Source organism: Delphinapterus leucas, chromosome 4, assembly GCF_059928025.1.
Source record: "Delphinapterus leucas isolate spDelLeu-1000000601 "Yukka" chromosome 4, BTC_Dleu_Yukka2, whole genome shotgun sequence".
In the NCBI taxonomy this organism is placed as follows: domain Eukaryota; kingdom Metazoa; phylum Chordata; class Mammalia; order Artiodactyla; family Monodontidae; genus Delphinapterus; species Delphinapterus leucas.
The window spans coordinates 134,074,402-134,094,764 of record NC_143132.1 but is presented as its reverse complement, the minus strand read 5'-3'; the positions used below and the strand labels follow the sequence as shown (position 1 = coordinate 134,094,764).

The window sequence follows — 20,363 nt, the reverse complement described above, 5'->3', positions numbered from 1 at the left end:
AGGAGGGACACAGTTGCTTTGCTATTTGCCATTTATCATCATTATATTGTGTATGTCCATTAGAGTAACTCTTATGAAGTGGGGAAAAGGTGGCACCTTCCTTCCCAAGAAAGCCAGCCAGTAGTACTAATGAGAAGGTAAAGAGAATAGACATTTTACAAGAAAGATTGTACCCTTGGTTGTGTTATTCAATTTGAAAATTAATAGAAGTCTTGGAACCTGTCCACATTTCACCAGTTGGGAAAGCGAAGAATGGTCATCATCCATGCCCACGCCTGCCTCACCTGCGCTCTCCCCTCCCGTGTGCCAGAATTTGGCCTCCTTCTGCAGGCATCCAACGTGTTGCTGCCCTTAAAGTCAGGGTCTCCCCCTCCAGAGTTAGGGACCAGTTTGTTCCAGATAAGCTGCCTCCCCTGAGATGCTGTAGGCCAGAGTCGGTGGCCCCGCTAGGGTCTCGTTCCCTCACTGATTTGGTCGCTGATCCATTCCCCCGTCCTCACAGCAGACACGAAGGGGCCCGTGTTCGGTGTCTGACCCTCCAGGCACATTTCCCACCCTTAGGAAGCCTGGAGTGTCTTCCTGTTGGCAAGCTCTCATCTCTCAGAATCTAAACACAGGATGTGGGGCCTTCTGTATACCCATCGAGAGGCCCCAGTGTGTCAGGGATGGAGGTGCTGATACCCCCAGTGACTGCGTGAGGCGGGGACCACATCAAGCCCCTGGGACTCTGCAGCTCTGTGACCTCCGACCCTTCCCGTCGGCTCTCTCAGGCCCAGGGCCCAGGGCTCCAGCCTCTATGCTCAGGGCTCCCAGGCCCCCACAGCATCCCATGTGGGCAGCACGCAGGGCAGGGGTTTCTTCTCTGTGCCTGTCACTCTGCACTACGTGGTGGGCTTTTGTGAGTTCTCAAGTGAATCCACTGACCCATTGTCTGGGCCCAGTTCTCCCTAGACCCCCACCAGCTCCGCGAGGACAAGGGCGGGGCTGGGAAGGGCCAGATGTATTCCCAGCCAGAGCTGAACACACTATTCATCCCAGAGATACCCTGTTAAGCAGCAACAACAGCACAAAGAGGGAGGAGGGGGGAGAGGGCAGGGGGGAGGGGGAGCTGGCGATGGATTCAGAGCTCTGAGGAGCCTCCTTTCTCCCAGGGAGACCCTGGCATGCTTGGTGGGATTCTTAAGGGGATCTACAGGGAGATGAGGAGAGAGGTAGAATGTGCCCACTGGGGCAGTGACAGCCCCCTTCTCTCTCCTGTGATGCTGGGAAACCGTCAGAGGTGGTAGGGCTGGAAGGACAGCTAATGGAGCCAGGAGTGTGGGACTGGAAGAGAGGAAACTGAAGGTCCTGCCCCTCATACTCTGAAGGGCTGCCGTGAAGAAAGGGGAGCAGTTGTTTCTGTGGGGACCCTTTCGGGGCACAGCAAGGGCCAAAGAAGGAAATCCCAGGAGCCAAGCCTCTGACAGTTTGGACTATCTGACAAGAAAATGGCCCATCTGGACAGGTAGTGAGTGCCTCGTCTTGGGTGGTATGCAAGCAGACATTGAATGGCCGATTGGTGAGGGTGCTGGATCAGAGGCTGAAGCTTGGGGAGGAGGAGTGCACCAAGTCTCTGCAGCTTTTTACCCCTTGAGAGGTTCTGAATTGAGAGCAGTGCCCGGATTTGGACCCGGTCCCTGACTGCGTTTGGATAGGCAGGAAGTGGAGTGGGCAGATGAGGTCTGGACTGGTCATCAGTCCAAGCTGGAGGGCAGGGAACAGAGCTCCAGATCCCGGGCCACTGAACTTAATCTTTTCTCAGTTCAAAAGGAGGAGAAATGCAGGCCTGATTTTTCTAGAAGTCTGTTCTCTTGGCCAGAAAACCACCATGGAGAGTCTTAAGGTTCCAGCCCCTCAAGGAAATTTTTGCCCCACCCCAGCGAGAAGAATGCAAGGCCAAGTCCACGAGCGACCCTTCCCATGAGCTTCTAGCCCCTAACAGGAGGAGGAGATTTCCAGGGGCCCCGACTGCCTGTTGTCAGAGACCGGGAACTTCTGCTTCTGTGAGAGGTGCTTCTGCTACCTCTCACACAAGAGCCTCTGGTAGAGAATCTGTTCTCATCACACCCGACCCTCCACCCCACCACATCCCTCCAGCTCTCTGAGGCCCGGCCACGGTCCCTCTCATCCTCTCGGGAAGCCTGCCTGGCCGCCCAGCCCTTGCTCTCCTCCTGCACCCGAGGATGTAGGCCACCCCTCACTGGCACTCCAGCTCTGTAGGGCCTGAGTTCTGGGCTGCTCCTCTGGTGGTTCCCTGGCCGCAGTGGCTTGTAGGCTGTGTGAGTGATGTCAGTCTCCTCCGTGGATCCTCTCTGCCTCGCCTGTGGCCACAGATAAATAGGGAACCCACTGATGTGGCCAGCCCTGCTATGTGAATCAGGCCCCAGATTCAAAGGCTTCAGGCTGCAAGGGGGAGGCCCCATCACTTCTCCTCCAGGAGCCTCCCTGATGGTTGAAGCCACCCATGCCTCACCTTGTACCCTCAGGGCAGCCTCAGTCATTCTCTGCCTTTCGTCCTTCACCCTGTTCTGTGGGGTGGATCTTTAACTGCTTGTGATGGCCTGTCTGTCCCGGCTCTGATCCTGCCCTCCTGCACCCCATGACCGCTGTCATCTGCATGGTGGTAGAGGGAGCGAACAAGCCCCCAGTAGCAGAGCCCATGAGAGGAACCTGCCAGGGGAATGGCTCCCTCCTGTCTGCGAGGTCACAGTTCTGGCCTCCTGTAGCTGAGCGGTTGTGGTGGCCAATGGTGTGATGCCCAAGGCCCCTCCAGTGCAGCTCTTGTAACTCCACGGATGCCTCCTGCCCCCAGGAATGGACCTTTTGCCATTGTGCCTCTCCTTGTCAGGGCCAGCCTGTCATTCCTGCTCCTGAGAATGCTCCAGCATCACCAAGACACCTGGAGAGCACTCCGGGAAGACTTTTACTTGTGTTTCCCAATCAGTAGCACTGACTGGCTCCTGGCATCCTGCGTTTCCTAAGACCCCAGACAACCTCGATGCCATTAGCGTCCTCCCCAAGCCTTGCAAACACCTGCAATGCATGCCTTTGTGCAGAAATGTCTCCAGAGATATTGAGGCCCCAAGCAAAGCTCCCTTGTTAGCCTTCGAGGGGTCCTGCTGGGTTTCCACAGCTGGGGGCTGGCAGGCCTGGTGGCCACAGAGTCCTGCTTCCCTCCTGCCCTGGCCGGGAGTACCTCACCTGCCCTCTGCCACAGAAAGGGAGGGCAGGGGGCTGTCTGGTGCCTAAAAGCCCCCAGGGCCAGAACTGTCACACTCCCAGAGCTGTGAGCCTCTGGGGGCTGGATAAATGCCACATCACAACCCAGAAGCCACCCATCCACACCAAGCCATAGGACAGCACCCTCAGCTACAGAGGAGACATTTTATGCAATTGTTGCCACTTAACAAGCAGCTAAAGTGAGACGTGGAGAAGGGAGGCTGTCTCCACGTAAGCTTGTCAGAGGGAACAGACCAGGAGACGGCGGACCTGGGGAGTAGGCCTGGCCCTGCCATCAGCATGTGATGTGAGCCTGGACCCTCTCCACCCGGTCTCCTTGGGTGGAGAACGATGGGGTGGCTGGCTGACCACTCTGGGCCTTTCTGGATGGCGCCTGGCTCTCTGGGGGGGCGGGGGGCGGGGCTGGGCATGAAGGCTGGATGCCAGGAGAACGGTGCCATGAGACAGCAGCAGCCTCTGCAGGGCCATGCCGAGGATTGCACACCCCTGGAAGGAGATTGCCATGCATCTGGTGGGAGCGGAGCGGCCCCAAGGGGTCATTTCAGCTCTGGTGGCCCCTTGGGACTCAGCAGCCCCAGTCTGGTCTAGGATGTGTCCACGAGAAGGCCAGGGCCTGCCTGCTAGCCGCCGCTCCTTCCTGCTCTGACTGGTTGCCCCGCCCCTTTGCACATCCCCAAGCCCCTACCACAGCCCTCCCCCGGGGGCCCCCTGGCTCTGTGGCTGCCGCTGGTGCCTGCAGGGGCCCTAGGCGCAGAGACATCTGAGAGTCACTGTGCCACAGATCAATCCAGGATGAGGGCGCAGGAGGGCCTGGTGGCGGGGCGCGGGGGGGTGGGGGTGGCAGACGGCAGCGTGCTTCTTATGATTAACGAGCCCGGGTGGCCATCCATCGACGGCCTTCATTAGGGCTGCAGAGAGTCATTTTGCATGGGCGTGCGGCCTCTCCTCCCCGCTGCTCTCCAGGGTGATTGATGCCCCTTGGGTGCCGGCATCCCCTGGAAAGTGAGAGGCTCTCTCTCCTCGCGCCCATGAGGATCAGAGCGCCGCGCTTACTGTGCATGATTCTTACCTGTGTGCCACTGGCTCCAACTCACGGGTCTGTCAGAGTGGGCGGGGCAAAAGGATTTAATCTCCCTTAGAATTCATGGCGCTGGGAGACTGGAAAATGCCGGACTCCTCAATCTTAATGGGTCTTTGACTCTCCCCACAAAAATGCAAATAGGTGGAGCACGGAGCAGTGGGGTCCCGGCCAGGCCTGCGTCATCAGCGTGCCGGGACGATGATTTAAAGGATGTCCCTGGACCAGAGCACTCCTATGCGGTTCTCTTTTCTCTCCTTGCTGCTAGATGGTGTTGGGGAAGAAGCTGGGTCAGGAGGAGGTGAGGGCTTTGGGCAAAAGCTCTGCTGCAGGGCTGGTTGAGGGCCCCCCTGATGCCTGATGGCCTGGGCGTAGCCGGTGCTGCCGGAGGTCATGCCTGGGCTGGAGGGCAGCCTCGGAGGCCTGCCTTGCCTCTGCCCACCAACACGATCTGGCCGGTTTGGCTTCTGCCTTCAGGTGTTCGATGCTGGAGAGGACCGGAGATCCCCAGCCAGGAGTGGTGAGACTCACTTTTCTTCTTGGCTCTCTGGCTGTGTGGTACTTTCAGACGTAAGAGGGGTGCACTTGGATTTGAAAGGGTGTCTGGTCACCTTGAAGGATCAGGGAATACAGGTATCAGAATGGGAAAGGGAGCTGAGAAAGAAGGAACAGAAAGCAGACGAAGGAATCAGGCAGAAGAAAGATGGGCTGTTTGGCATTTGGGGCCCAAAATGAAGGCTTTCAATCTCTCCTTTTCCTGGCTCCTGTGTTTAGTCTCACTTGCTCAGGGCTTCTGCTTTGTTGGAGAACAGCTATCAGGCCTTGCACCCCAGACCCCCTCCTCCATCGGGGAGCCCTATGGAGGCGGGAAGCCGTGCAGGATGAGGGCAGGGGCGTGAGGGGGTGGCTGAAGAGTAGTTGAGCTGCTTGCTGGTCTCTTCCCAAAGTTCTCTGGATGCAAGGAGAGACTCTTGCCTTCAGTTCGTGGTGACCTCCCAAGGTGGCACCTATGACAGTAGGTGGGCAAGAAAACCACTGCCTAGCACCATCATTCTCAAACCAGTGATTCTTCAACCATAGTTTTGAAGAAGGAAGCCACGAAGCACCTGACTGAGGGGACCCATGCTCTCTGGAGCCAGGGCTGCTGGAGCCCACTGCCTCACGAACAAGACAGGCCGTGGGGCGTGTGTGGAGTATAAATCCACTACTCTCTCCCACCCGCCTTCCACAGGCCATGATGGGTCCCTATCCCAGTCCAGGGCCCTTACACGGACATTCATCTTAGGTTAATCCAGAATGTTTCTGCGTCCAGCCCAAGAGAGAGGCGGTGGCCCCCCAACCCTGGCTGCTGGAGGCTGCAGACAACCAGCTGACCCCTGGCTGCAGAGCCCATGCCCCACCTTGGGATGGGGAGCCATGTGCAGAAGAGGGCAGTGTCGGGGGCACTGGGTCTGGAGTGTGGCCCGTTCACCCAGAGCAGAACCGTGGCTGGAGCCCGCACACGCCAGCCTCGCAAGTTCTGCACGAACACCAGGGCGCTGGGGCCCTGGTCTTCAGAGGCAGCCTGCGGGAGAGGCATTGGGTGCCAGCTCCCCCATGCCAGGGGTCCGTGGGGTGAAGCAGGCTGCAACAAGTGTCCCTTGGTGGCTGGGTGGCGGCCTGAGGAGAAATTAGAGTGTGGCTGGAGGGCCGAGGCTTTTCAATCAACCAAGGCTGCCACGGTGGGCCGGGGTGAGGGGGGACCAAAATCCACCCTTCAGCGTGGGCCTCAGGGTCCGAGATCCAGTAGCTGGACCATCTCATAGGGCACAGCTAGGGACCTTAGGCCTGTGAGAGAGTCTACTGCCCACACCAGGACCAGACACGGGGCATGACAGTGCCTACTTCTAGCGGACCAACTTCTGCTTGTCAAGCACTTGTGCAGTAAGTGTCTGGTGACACTTACTTCCCTGGCTCCGCCGACTGCCTTGTGACGTGCGCATTACTACCCTCATTTAATGAGGGTGGCTGAGCATGAGGTTTAGGGGTCTAGGTGACTTGCTCAAGGTCGTACAGCTGGAGAGCGTGGGGCTGGGACTCACACCCAGGTCGGTCTGATCCGAGCTCAGTGCGGTCAGGACAGGCCAGGCTAGTGGGTGGCTGCCTCCCGTGTGCGACTCAGGGAGGGCACAGGAGACGAGGTGCTGCCAACCGGGGGCTACGGACCGAGGCCCTGCGTATCCCCAGGGACCTGGAGAAACAGATGTGACGCAGTCCAAAGAGGTGATGGGTGGAGATGAACGAGGGGACTGTTTGCAAAGGTTTGCACAGAGTTAAAGAAAGGCGACAAGGATGGCAAAACACTTAGGGACTCGCAGCAGTGGGGAGCTTGTACCAGCCTAGGCCTGAAGGATGAGTGGAGGGGCCCTGTGAACAAGATCAGGCAGTAGGAGAGGACCAACCCCCTCTGCAGCTCAGCAGGGGGCAGCTGGGGATACTGTCCCACCTCCCCGAAGCCTTTCCCTCCCACCCCCCCCAGGCTCCATGGCAGGGGGCCCAGTCCATGTGTCTATGAAGGCCTGCCTCCAGGTAAGCAGTGGGGGGTGGGTGAGCAGACCTGCAGCAGCTAATGAAGCCCTCCCATCGCCTGCTAGAATGGGGTCTTCGAAGGAGGCACCTGGCTTTCTTTGTGTCTGAGCCTCCTAAGCTCCCAGCGCAAGGCCGAGTATTTGCTGGAGGAAACCCGACAGCCGTATTTCCTGGCATCCTACCCTCCTGTTATGGGTTCACTTGTGTCCCCTCAGAAAAAATGATATACTGAGGCCCTAACCCCCAGTGGCTTACCATATGACCTTACATGGAAATAGGGTCATTGTGGATATAATTAGTTAAGATGAGGTCATACATACTGAAGCAGGGTGGGCCCCTAACCCAATAGGACTGATGTCTTATAAGATGGCCCTGTGAAGGCAGAGACACACGGGGGACACCCTGTGACCCTGAAGGCACAGATTGGAATGATGCAGCTGCAAGGCAAGGAACGCCCAAGATCGCCATTAAGACCCCAGAAACTAGAAGAGGCAAGGAAGGATTCTCCCCTACAGGTTTCAGAGGGAGCATGGCCCTGCCGACACCCTGATTTTGGACTCAGCCTCCAGAGCTGTGAGACAAAACATTTCTGTTTCCGAAGCCACCCAAATTGTGTACTTTTGCTATAGCAGCGCTAGGAAACTAATACATCTCCTAAAGCAATTTTTATATTTTATTAGTGAAAAGCATTGCAGGGGACAGGTGTATGCACTGCTAAGTCACCAAAAGACCAAGCCAGACCTGGGGATTCAGGAGGCAGAGGGGTCCACCCAGGCTCCAGAGGTTCATTTTGGTTTCTTGCCATGTTTCTTAGAGATCACCCTAGGGACAGGGGGCCAGAAGTGACCCGCTGAGGCCAGAGAGGACAGGGACCCTCCCAAGGCAGGTACCAAGTCTGAGCTGGGCTGGGCAGAGAAAGAAGCCCTTCTGAGGCTTGTCCCCAGCCCCTTCCAGGTCCCTAGCTGAACAGACCATGTCACGTCTCCATGCTGTGGTCTGCTCCCCGGGAGCCTCGCTTGCCCTAGCCCTGGGAGGGAGAGAAAGCAGGGCTGTGTGTCTGGGCCTTGCAGGCTTGTTCATGGGCTCTGCCATGTGGGAACCAGAGCCCCTGCCGGCTCCTGGAAGCATATTTCTATGCTATGATCCATCTAAGCTGTGGCTTCTTTCTATTTATGATAATGAACTGCACCTTGGAAAATAAAAGCAACAGAAGGAAAAGGGTGTGGTGGGGAGGACTGGGCTAATGTGTGTTCTTTAAAAGAGCAAATTTCACAGTTTGTATTTATAATTTAAGTGCCTGTTCCTACTCATTCAATCAGTCAGTCATTCAGCAGATGGGCTGGACTGGCTCATTCATTTACTCAGGCTTGTTTCTCTTCCTTGCTGGCCACTATTACATGTGAGTCAATGGAGACTTATGTAATAACAGCTTCTCTTGACCTAGCATTTTACACTTGGCAGAGACAGTAAATAAATGTTATTCCAATGAGTGTTCTTAAGAAGATACAGAGCATCTTTCTGGGTCTGGTCTCCCTGGCTCATGGATGCAGGAGAGATGCCCCTCTCTGTGAAAATCAGACTTTGATGCTCAGAGGTGACTTGAATTTGCTTGTCAGTTCTGGAGCTGGGACTTGAACCCAGGTCTCCAGAGCTGATGGAGCATTTCTGCTGCATGAGACATCTGATCAAACTCTGTGGGATATAAGTCACAGCTCTACCTTCTCACGGTACTTACAAAGTACTTGGGGAGGAAAGATGCAAACCATATTTCAGGTAGAGAAGAGGAAGAAGCCATTCCAGGCAGGAGGACCTGCTGGAGCGCAAGTGCACGGATGAGAGGTGATGGGTCTCCTTTGGGAAATTGAAGATCAATTTGGAAAAGACGGGCTTGGAACAGAAGGTTCATGGAGGCCAGAAGTTTGTGGCATATCTTGGAATAGTGGAGAGATTTTGAAAATCATAAAGTAGGGGAGTGAGGTGGGATGAAAGAGGTATTTTTAGAAGGTGGGTTAAATTTCTATTTCTGAACATGTGTCTTCTAAAACAGCACAGTAGTAGTAAGGATGTAAGTAATAGTAAAACTGACATCCCTGACCCATCAGCCCTTGTACTTTGCTTTCTGGTCTTTGTACTCATGGTGCCATTTTACTCTATTGAAGCACTGTTTCCAGAGTTGCATCTGTGGTGCAGACACAGCTCTGTGTTTAATTGCCGGCATCCTGATGCTGTGACATTATCCTCATAACACTCCAGGAGCATGAATATGAGCACGCCATCCTTCACTTCCTTCCCCTATGCTGCTTCTAGTGTTCTCATATTCTAAATAATGCTGTAATGAACATCTTCACGAAATAGAACCTTTTGTTTTCTTTTCCTTTGAAATTATTTCTTTCGGACTAATTCTTGGGGGTGACATCACTGGGTGATCAGAGGACCTGAGATTCTCTAGGCCCTTGCTTGGTGTGGCCATATTGCCTTTGAACCATTTACATTGACAGCAAGAGCTGAACTGGGCAGCTGTGTGGAGAGTGGTGCAGCTGGGGGCTTCTGCTGAGACACCAGCTAGGAGGTGGTTGCTGTGGTCCCACTGTGCAGGGCTGATGCCTTAGACTCGGATACGTTGCCGAGACTGGAAAAGAATACACAGTGAAGAAGATGCAAGAGTCACTGTGGCATGGTGAGTGATTTGATGATGGACTGAGGGAGAACAAGGAATCAAAGCTAAATGCCTCTGAGGTTTCACATATGGGCTCCAGGGAAGGGCAGTGGGAAAGCGTGGAGGGGGGCAAGTGTGAAGAAGCTTTGGATGGGTGGACATGTGGGATGGGATGTGAAAGGCTTGCTTGGAATACTTTATCACTTCAGTCTTTCATAGCTGTGCAGGGCCCGGGGCCCAATTGTGCCAGAACATAAGCCCCTGAGGCTAGCTGGTGCCCTTCACAGTTCACACTCAACCAGAATCATCCCCAGACCCAGAGCCAGCAAGGCTTTCCCTCCTCTGGTCCAGGGAGGTGATTTGAGGCCTATTCAGAAGGATGGAGCTGAGATTACAGGGAGGCTGGCCTGAACTGGCAGTAGGAGGTCTGGGCAGGTGTGACGTTGGGGCTTAGCAGCTATTGGTTCTGGAACCCTGTGTCAGGGGCTGAAGATTGCGGGGGCAGCAGACCACCTGAGGAGTCTGTGCCCAGTGAGCGGGGTGTGTGAAGACAGGACACAGCCCCAGGGAAGGTCTGGGGAAAGAGCCCCACGAGGCCTCTGCAGCAAGGCTGGGCTAGAGTCCTTGGCAGGCTGTGGTGATGGATGGAGCAGGGCCAGGAGTGGGGGCCACTGAGAAGCCTGGGGTGGTGGCTGGAGGATGTGAGCTCCAAGAAGTGCTCAGGTTCTCTGTGATGAGTCCAGGTCTGGAGGGCAGCATGGGGATCCCATGGAAAGGCTGAGTACCACACCGTGGTCAGGGCTGCTCAAACATTGTGGGTACTGGCACGCTCTGGATTTGGGGTGGGGGAGACTACTTACTACATGTCCTATTCCTGCAAGTATGAGCTCAATCCTAGGACGGGAGTGTGCATGTGTGCGTGAGCATGTGTGTGTGTGTACATGTGTGTAAAGGGGGCAGTCCCTGTTCCCCGTCAGCCGGGGGCTGGGGAAGGAAGGAGGAAGTGTCAGTTGTGTGCCAGGCTCCATACACCTGTCATTTTATTCAGTCTTCACAACTGTCCCTGGGATCACTCTTCCTGCCATTCACCAAGGCTGTAATTGCAGGTTTGGCTGTGTGCTTACTGGATTAATTTCTGTTTTCCCACTTGCCTGCAAGCTTCCTGAGGGCTGGGGTGTCTGTCTTTCTCTGCTTTGTCTCTGGTGCCCACACAGTGCCCACCTGGCCTGTGGGAGTGACTTGGACAACCTTTGTTGAATGGGTACCAGCACCCCTTTATGCCACTGCGTTTCAGCCCTCTTCCAATGATCCCGACTGCACTGTGAAGGCTGAGGGAGAGGGTGGGCTGCAGGGGGCTGACACCCAACTTCTGGCATTTACCTGATAGGACATGGACTCATGAAGCAACTCTGTGCTGTGGCTCCTGGGTTTCAGGAGCTCTGTGGGTCACGGAGGGCTGAACAGGGCAGTGACAGAACAGCTGCGCTGGTCCTTCCCTGCTTGGAAGGTCCATGGATTTGCCTTATCAGATACACATGAGGCACTGCTCAGAGAAGGCCTGGAAGCCCCCATTCCATCTGTGTATGTTGTTGTGTATTATGACCACCATGGAAGGACGTTGTAAATATTTTCAGCTGAATGTCTGATTAATGTCTCTCCAAAAACAGTGACAGAACGGTAAGGAGAGGATTCATTTAGCTCTCTTTCACCGTGATGGACATCTAATTCACCCCAAATGTCCATACATCCCAACGTGCCAATCCACACAGAAACAGGAACCGTCTGAGAGTCGGGCGGCAGCTGCCTCTTCCCCCTAACAGGGGGCTCAGACCTGCCCCCTCCACCTGGACCCTCAGGCGGTGGCCCCGTGTGGTTGGTTTCCATATTGAAACCCCTGTAGGGAAATCGTTCCCTGGGAAAATGGGGTCTCTCTGCCAGGCTGCTCGTGTGCCCAAGCCTTTCCGGCGTCTTGCCAGTCTGGCCGGCTCTTGCCAGAGACCCCCTTCTGTCTCCCCACGGGGCCTCCCCTCCCCTCTGGCTCAGTCTTCCTCACCCCCGCCCCTTAGGCTTGGGACGGCTCCCACTTCGTTCCAATTGACCTGTCTCTGCTCCCTCCTGGTTGCTCTGGCAGCCACTCTGCCATCTCTGCCCAGGTGCCAGGTGGACCTCTCCATTGTTGCCTCCCACCATGGCCCACCCTTATCCAGGAGACCACAGCATTGCTTTTGCCCATACACAGCTTGAGTCTCCCTTTTGGGATGGGTCCACTGACTCCCCACATGGAGAAGAATTGTGTCCATTCTCTTGAGTTTCTCAGTCTTCTTCTCATGGCTTCAGCCAGAATAGGATGTCTAGTGGAAATTTGTTTCTTATCTCTCCCTGAACTGGGCCATGAGTCCCCCTCCAGGGGATCCACTGCTCTGATTCACTGCTGTATCCTCCACGTGTTACTCCTTGGTCTTTACAAGGAAGGAGATAGATGAGATATCCGTAGATATCCACGATCGTTGATTCTTCCAGATATACGTATTTTACAGGTAACGATCGTTAGATTCTTTTCATAGCTAAGAAACAGAAGCTTGGAGTGATTAAGTTATAACAATAACAGCATTTGTTTTGCGGTGCTTTGTGTCATGCAGTCCATCCATTGTCCTGAGCACTAACTGGCCCCGTTCTGCAGGTGAGGATGGAGGTAGGGGGAGAGAGAGAGGGAGGGGGACCCGGACCCTGTCTGTCTGCCCATACCAGCGCCCTCTCTGCCTTCTGTGTGCCCTCCCCAGCTTTCGTCCCGTGGGCAGTGAGCACGCGCTCCCAGAGAGCAGAGGCTGGCGGTGGGTGGGAGTCCCAGAGTCATGTCCCCTGAAGGCATCGGATCTGACAGCAGCACGTGCGCCTCCAGCTGGTTTGGTCCCCATGCCACTGTTTGAGAGTAGAAGTGATGGTAAATATTTAATTGTGCTTCCATCATAACTTTCTGCCAGAACTCTCAATATGCTTTATAAATGCAAATGAGTACTCTCTTCTTCTCCAGGGAGATGTAAACCTCCTCAGACCACTTTAATTCAGCCCCCACCAGAGTGTAATGCCGTAATCAGGAGCGCTCTGTGCCAGAAAAGAAACTGCCCTTAATCATATCAAGTGGATGGTTTACGGTTTTGTGGTCTTTTGTCTCCACGCGGGCAGGATGCAGAGAAATGGATTCCTCTTGCTGCAACTTCTGTCCAAGAGGGTGGATGGAAAACATTATTTAGAAACAGATTCAATTACAGCCCTTGAGCAGGTAACTATGAATATCATGAACTCTTAGATTGTATTCCTGGGGTTAACAGAACAAACCAGTCCTTGGAAGATTGAGGAGTGAAGGAGGATTCTTACTTTTGATTCCGGACTCTAGTTTCCTCCCCGCCCATGTCCTCTGCCTGTTTACTGCACTCCAACGTGATCCTGAGTTTGGGGAGTGCCATGATATACATTATTATCGCATTATGCCTTATCCTGGGGGCTTTTGTGGCTTCTTGGCTTTATGAGCAAGGACTTCCATTCCAGGGCCACAGCAGAGCCACTGGATGCCCAGGTCTGCCTGGTGAGCAGCAAGCTGAGATTTGGGGCTGTTGGCATCAGGATGGGAGGCTGTGTGACCCAGCGGGAGGCACTGCACCTTTCTGTGCCCTAGTCCCCAACCCTGCCAAATGGGTTCAGTGACTCCTGCTTCAGGCCCACCTGGCGAAGGCATTTTAATCATGGAGATGAATTTCTACAGGGCATCATGGTGTGCCTTCTGAGAAGTGTATTATGTAAATTTGGTGTGTCATTATGATCATTATTAGTGCTGTGAAGTGGAGAGAGGGAGGGCTGCTCCATGCAGAGATCTGCCTCCCCAGCTGCTGAAAGAATCTGAGGAGAGAACAAACTGGAGAAGTCTGCTACAGTGCTTCCCTTCCTTCAGATATGCACGGGGCATGGCTCTCAATCCAGTTCCAAACTCAAATGGGCAAGAAAATCCAGCTCACTTTATTTGCTTTACTCCCCTCCGTTTGCAGTGTGAGACTCCCTTCCACTGGGGTGGCAGAAAAGCTGTCTAGGTTGCAGGCGGGCTGTATAGCGTCAGGTTGTGCGGGAGGTGCCTCACTGACCTGTTAGCGCCCATCCACCCCGGCATGCATTGGGACACCCTGGACTCCATCTGACCCTTGTGTATAGTCTATGCAGGTCACCACTGGGTGGTTCTGGGTTCCCTTCATTAGACCCGTTCTGACTCAAAGGCTTCCTCTGCTCCATCTGTGCCATGTCAGCCTGGTGGGGTCACTCCAGGCTGGGATGCTGGGTGTCCAAGGCCCTGTCACCTGGACAGACTTCCTCTATCCCTTTTCTGGGATTGAGCACTTGGAGATGAGAGTGTAGGGGACCCTTTTGCTCAGCACAGCTCCTCGTTTATCACTCTATTTTCACCCCTTCCAACCTGCCCATAGGGTGGGTTTCTTCCCAAACCTTTGGCTTATGCCAGGAGTCCTTCTATTTTCCAAGGGGCCCAACCAAGACTCTGCCTTCTGCCTTCGTACCTCCCATCTCCTGCCTGAAGCACTGAGCAGTGAATGGATGTTCACAGCGGGAAGGATGTTCAGGAGAAAAGGAAACAGAAGAGGGAGAAACCAAAACAACACGTCATATCTATTTCCTGTGCCTGTGTTTGTTGAGCACCTGTGCAGCTAGGGCGTGCTGTGCCTGGTCCTTTGATACATGCCCTGGGAAATTCAAGTGCATAGGACACCTCCACTAGCCTAAACAGCCCCATTGTGTGATTTTAAAAGGTGTCCCTCTGGAACACTGGATACCCATGTGAAAAGAAAAAAAAAAAATGTATATTTGACTCAGAGCTCCCACCTTATGCAAAAATGAACTCAAAATAGATCATAGACCTAAGTAGGAGAAAAGTCTTTGTGGTCTTGGGTTAGGCAAAGATTTCTTAGATATGACACCAAACCATAAAAGAAAAAATGGAAAAATTAGACTTCTCCAAAATTTAAAACTTCTGCTTTTTGAAAGATGCTGTTAAAGGGACGAAAAGATAAGCCATAGAGTGGGAGAAAATATTTGCAGAGCGTACGTCTGATAAAGGACTTGTATCCAGAAGATATAAAGAAGTTACCAGGCATTCCCTGGTGGTCCAGTGGTTAAGAATCTGCCTTCCAATGCAAGTGACGCGGGTTCGATCCCTGGCCGGGGAACTAAGATCCCACATGCTGTGGGGCAACTAAGACCATGCACCACAACAAAGAGCCCGCCTGCTGCAGTGAAAGATCCTGCATGCTGCAACGAAGATCCCGTGTGCCACAACTAAGACCCGACGTAGCCAAATAAATTAAAAAAAAAAAAAAGTTACCAAACTCAACAATAAGGAAACAAGCAACCCAATTTAAAAATGGAAAGATTAAACAGATGCTTCACTAAGAAAGATATACAGATGACAAAAAATCATGTGAAAAGCTGCTTAACATCATTCTTTATTAAGGAAATGAAAATTAAAACCACAATGAGATACCACTGCACATCTGTTAAAATTAAAAATGACTGACGCTGCCAAGTGTTGGTGAGGATGTGGAGGAACTGGAACTCTCATGTAATAGCCCCAAACTGGAAATAACAGGTGAACAGTAGACAAAATGCAGTCTCTCCATACAATGGAATATTACTTGGTAATAAAAAAGAATGAACTATTGTTACACACAAACATGATGAATCTTAAAAACAACTGTGTTGAGTGAAAGAAGCCAGGTTAAGAAAACAGAATATACTGTATGATTCCATTGATGCAAAATTCTAGAAAATGCCAGTTAACCTATAGTGACAGAAAGCGGATCAGTCATTGCCTGGGCACAGTGACAGGGTGGGGCAGGGGTAGGAGGGAAGGAGGGATTACAGAGGGACAGGAAACTTCTGGGAATGACAGATACGTTTATTATCTTGCTTGTGGTGATGGTTATAAATATATGTCAAAACTTACAAATTGTATGCTTTAGTTATGTGCAGTTTATTGCATGTGATTTCTACCTCAATAAAGCTGTTAAAAAAACAAAACAAAACAAACAAAGGGGCTTTTGGATTTGCTGATCAGAGCTCTTATCAGCCTTTGGGGAGGAGTTTCGCTTGAGAGGTGGGGCTGACAGAAGTCAATAATAGATTGAAAAGGAAAGAAAAGAAAAGAAAAAGCTGCCCCGTTTTCAGGACACTTTACTACTAACCGCCAGAAAACAGGTCTAATAAACACCAGCTCTGTGATCACTACATGGTGCCCGGTGATCTCAGCGTGTGTACTGTAGCCACCCTGGTGGCCCCTGGGAGCTCACAGCCAAGTCAGGCTGTCTGTCTTTCCCTTACTGGCCAGAGGGATTGGTGACCAGGAAGCAGGCCCTTGGGGTCTGAGATGTGCATTTATGTTTGGGGTAAGGGCTTTGCCAAAGCTGTGTGAGCCCGCAGCAGAGTCTTGGGAAAGAGGCTGGCCATGTATCTGGGCCCAGGGGCAAAGGGACCTGCAGGAGGGCTGAGTGTTGGGGCCAGAGGGGTTGAAGGGAAATCGGCCAAGAGTGCCAACACGGAGGCCTGAGGGGAGGCGGAGAAGAAGGGTGGGGAGAAAGGAGGGCAGGCAGATGAGGTTGGAGGGTGGGGAAGGAGCACGGAGGAAGAGGGGAGAAGGAGGTGGCCGGGGAAGGCTTGAGGAAGGGATTGGGCTTGGCTACTGGGTCAACACGGCCTGGGAAGACCCTGGAGGTAGAGTGCTGTGGGAAGAAGCTGCGCCTCAGGGTTAAAGTGATGAGTAGACAGATGACTTCACCCCACCCAGGTGGCTGGGGGTCATTCAGGTAGAGACTTAGCATCAGGACACCTGAGGTCTGCGCCCAGCTCTGCCACGAGCTGCGTCCTCCTAGCAGACCTCTTCCTTCTCCGAGCCGTGGGCTTGGCAAAGGAGCCCAGGGCTCCTATCACTGATATTTACAGTCATAAGTAACTTCAAGAACATAAGGGCCACTGTCCAGTCACCCTTCTGATTCACCATTTTTTTCTTTTTTTGATCTGCAGAAACTTTAATGGACACCAGGACGGCTACTGCAGAGCTGGGCTGGACCGCCAATCCCGCATCAGGGGTGAGTTTCAGACCATCCATCCTTCAATCCTGATGAGTAGTCGTGGGAGCAGAGCCTGACTTGCCCGTTTGGGACGTGGAGTATAGGCGTGAATGGCTGTGTCCACGGTCCATCCACAGAGAGGCAGGAGCAGGGCCTTCAGACCTGAGCTGCTCCCTGATGTGGAGTTATAGGCCATCAGGTGACCAGGGCCTGTGTGGGACTGGGGCCAGTGGCTGCCAATAGCTGGGCTCTCAAGCCAGTGGCGATGGGGCAGACATCCGTGCCACCCATGGGGCTGCAGAAAGGCAAGGGCATGAGGGCGAGCTGGAGTTCAGAAGGGCCGAGGTTCTCTTTCACCTGACATTCCCTTAGAGAGATGTTCTGTATTCATTTGTTCAGTGCTCATGCAGCTGGCCAGACCCTGTAGCTACAAAGATGAAACAGCCTTGAGGAGCTCATGGCCTCCTGTGGGATCCACCATGTTCATGAATGAGCTGAAATGCATGTCTCCTTTGTGGCAGTGGAGAGGTCGACAGGCAGGTGTGGGCACAGAGCTGGGAGTGAGGCACTTCAGTGGGAGACATGAAGCCTTTGTAGAGAAGGTGCACGCGAGCTGGGTTTTGGAGAGGGAGTAGGAGTTCGACAGGTAGTGCATGGGGAACTGGAAAGATATTCCAAGTAGGAGGAATAGCTGGTTAAAAGGGATGGGGTCACGAAAAGATGTAAGAGCAAGTCTGTGTGTCTGGACCAGGGCAGGGTGTGGGAAGTGCTGAGGTTGGGCTGGGGTGTGGATTGGCTGGGGCACAGGGTGGGGAACTGGGACTGCCGTGCTGAGCTAGCAGTTTGCATTTATCCTATAGGTAATGGACGGATCTTGTCATGCTTGCTGACAGGATTGTAGGGAACAGTTGAGAGAAAGGCCTTTAAGAGGTTCTTTGAGCTGCCTCAGATGGGTCGGAAGCGTCAAATCAAAACGGGATACTTAGGACAGTTGGAGCAAAGCTAAGCAGGAGGCATTGGCAGCATTTGGCAATGGATGGACTGTGGAGAAGAGGCAGAGAGAAGAGTAGGGAGGAGATTCTCATTCCTGGCTTCAGTGATGGGCTCTCTGTGGGGCTTAATCACGAAGGGAGAAGGCAGGAGGAGTGCGTGATCACTTCATCCCAGCAAGGGGGTGAAGCTGGCAGGGGTGGGGTGGGCTAGGCCCCCTTAGCTGCCCCACACCTCCTCTCTCCTCCCTGCCTTTGGTCACCTCCAGCCCAGGGCCTCTCTGCACCCTGGGGTGCACGTCACGGCCAGTCCTAACACACCCACTTCTGCCTTAGGGACACTGGGATTCGGGGCCCGAGGCAGGCTGTGGCTTCACCCGCATCCTCTCCCCTGGTTTCTCACTTTCACTGCCCTAGGTGCAGGCATCAAGCCTTGGGGCAGGAGGGCAAAGTCTGGCGTGAGCTGTGTTTCCCAAAGCAGGGGTGGGAGCAGGGGCACATCTTGCCCACTCTGACGAAGTCCAGATCCTGCTGGGAACACTGTGGGCCACTGGGGAACACTTCCCGCTCCCAGTAGGGACTTTATGCAAAGCCGACGAGGTGGCAGCTCTTCAGGTGGCCTGGACATTAAGAACTTGCCACTCTTTTACAAGTGATGTTGTTGCTTCATTTTTCCCTTGATTTTTGTACACACCACCTGTCTTCTTTAAACTTCTCATCTCCTTTCCCAAGGAAGATCGTCCTTTAGGGAAACATTCAAAGTCAAGAGATGCCCTGTAGAGACAGCAGCTGGCTGGGCTGCTCTCTGCTTATCCTACCCTGGTTACCAGCCACGCTCGGCGGCCTTGCCCTCATTGCTCTCCTCCCAGGGACACACATCCAGATAGTTCTCCTGGCACCCTGAGCAGCTTCTGAGCCTGTCTGGTTTAGGGCGAGCAGCCCGAGGGTCAGGCAGGCCCTTGGCCCGGGCGAGAGGGCGGATCAAGGGCTACACTTTCACCCAAGCTCTTGCCCTGCCTCCCTGTGTTCTCGTCCCTGGAGAGTTGCCTCTGATTCCGTGAACACACCGGTGACTCCCAAGTTTGTCCCTAGCCCAGCTCACATATCCACCTGCCCTGCCTTTCATTGGCTGCTCAGCATGGCCCGAGCAGAATTCACCCTCCTTTCCTTCCCCCACTGGCACACACAGACGCCGTCTTAGCCAGAAACCAGAGCCATTCTTGACTTTCCTCTTTCATCTTCAGGCCTCAGCTCACTCAGCCCATCCTCGGGATACCTTCCCTGCATCTCCAGCCATGTTAGGTCCTCCATCACAGGTCGTCTCAGGGCCGGGGAGCTTTACTTCACAGCCCTTTTCACAGCTGCAAATTTTACATCTCTCTGTGTTAGTATTGGACCCATCTCCGCCCTTCCCCCACTTTGGCCATAGTGTGGTCTCCATGGTGGCCTGGACTCTATTCGTTCACCATTGGACACTGGCGCCTAGTTCACTACGTATATTTCAATGTATTATTTGTTGACAGTTCTTGACTTGGGCGAGTGGGGGGCTGATGGTGTCGTTCTTGGAGATGAGGACAAAGGAGGAGGGGCACGCTTGGTGGAAGGAGGCTGAGCTCATGAATCTGAGGTGCCCCTGGGCACCCCTGGGGAGGGGCCCATTAGCATGTGACTCCAGGGCAGGGGAATGAGAAGGCAGCCTCACGTGTGGGAGGCGAGCCCAGGGGGTGGCTGCAGTCTCCCAGGGAGAGTGTCTGGAGGGAGAAGAGGTGAGAACTTGGGATGGGTGACCTGACTGAAGTGTGAAATAGAGAAAGAGGAGCCTGAAAAGGGCATGAGAAGGAGTGGCCTGGGAGGCAGGAGAAAACCAAGAGGTGGTCTTCTCACAGGAGGAGGCATCAAGGAGGAAGTGGGGCAAAAGTGCTGCTGGGTGTTGAAAGTTTCCACTGGGCTTGGTTACAGGGACCCTATTGGTGACCTGTGCTGATGGCTTCAGAGGGGGCCGGGGCCAGAAGCCAGAAATCAGGGTGTTGAAGGGTCAGAGGGAGGTGAGGATATGGAAGCAGCAGCTCATGAGGAGAGAGAATACAGAGCGTGGGGGGCAGAGGGAACGGGGGGCTGTGGGCGTGGGTGCCTTTCAGGGCATGGGACTCCTTTGCTGTTGAAATGGCAGTGCAGTGACCGGGTGCCTTCAGAGAGATGGGCATGCTCAGGATTGGAGACAGAAGCCATCAAAGAGAAAAGTCTTTCAACTTCCTATCTTCTCTCTGAGGTTGGAGGGGAGGTTTGGAGAGTGGAGGTGGGGAGTCTTTTTCTTTTCTTTTTTTTCTTTTTTCATTTTTATTATCAACAAGCATTGGCCAGAAATTTTAAACAATGTGTGATAAAATACTTTCCCCTGCCCACATGCCACTACCACTACAGAGTGGATTGAGAGCCAGGGAGTCGGAGAAGGGAGAATGCTTAAATCCAGAGTAGGACAGCCAGGCTTGAATCCCAGCTCTGATGTTTACTAGCTGTGTGACGTTGGGTGAGTTACTCCACTTCACTGAACCTTCGTTTTCCCACTTGTGAACTGAGTACCATACAATTTCAGGCATTGTTGATAGCTTTACGCAAGTTACGAGGTAGGGAGTCTTGAGTAGCAAGTTTTAGGATGGAGGAAAAGGTGTGAA

General features: G+C 53.6%; 1 protein-coding gene across 1 annotated transcript in view; it reads left to right on the top strand.

Moving 5' to 3' along the window:
* The first annotated feature begins 252 nt into the window (after positions 1 to 252).
* LOC149749443 (ephrin type-B receptor 1-like) overlaps positions 253 to 20,363 on the top strand; it is a 40,642-nt gene continuing 20,531 nt past the window's right edge. Inside the window, exons 1-5 of the mRNA XM_089909932.1 lie at positions 253 to 356; positions 771 to 888; positions 4,626 to 4,658; positions 4,733 to 4,877; positions 6,876 to 6,925. Coding sequence (XP_089766058.1) covers positions 253 to 356; positions 771 to 888; positions 4,626 to 4,658; positions 4,733 to 4,877; positions 6,876 to 6,925 — 450 coding nt within the window. The remainder of the gene's footprint in view (positions 357 to 770; positions 889 to 4,625; positions 4,659 to 4,732; positions 4,878 to 6,875; positions 6,926 to 20,363) is intronic.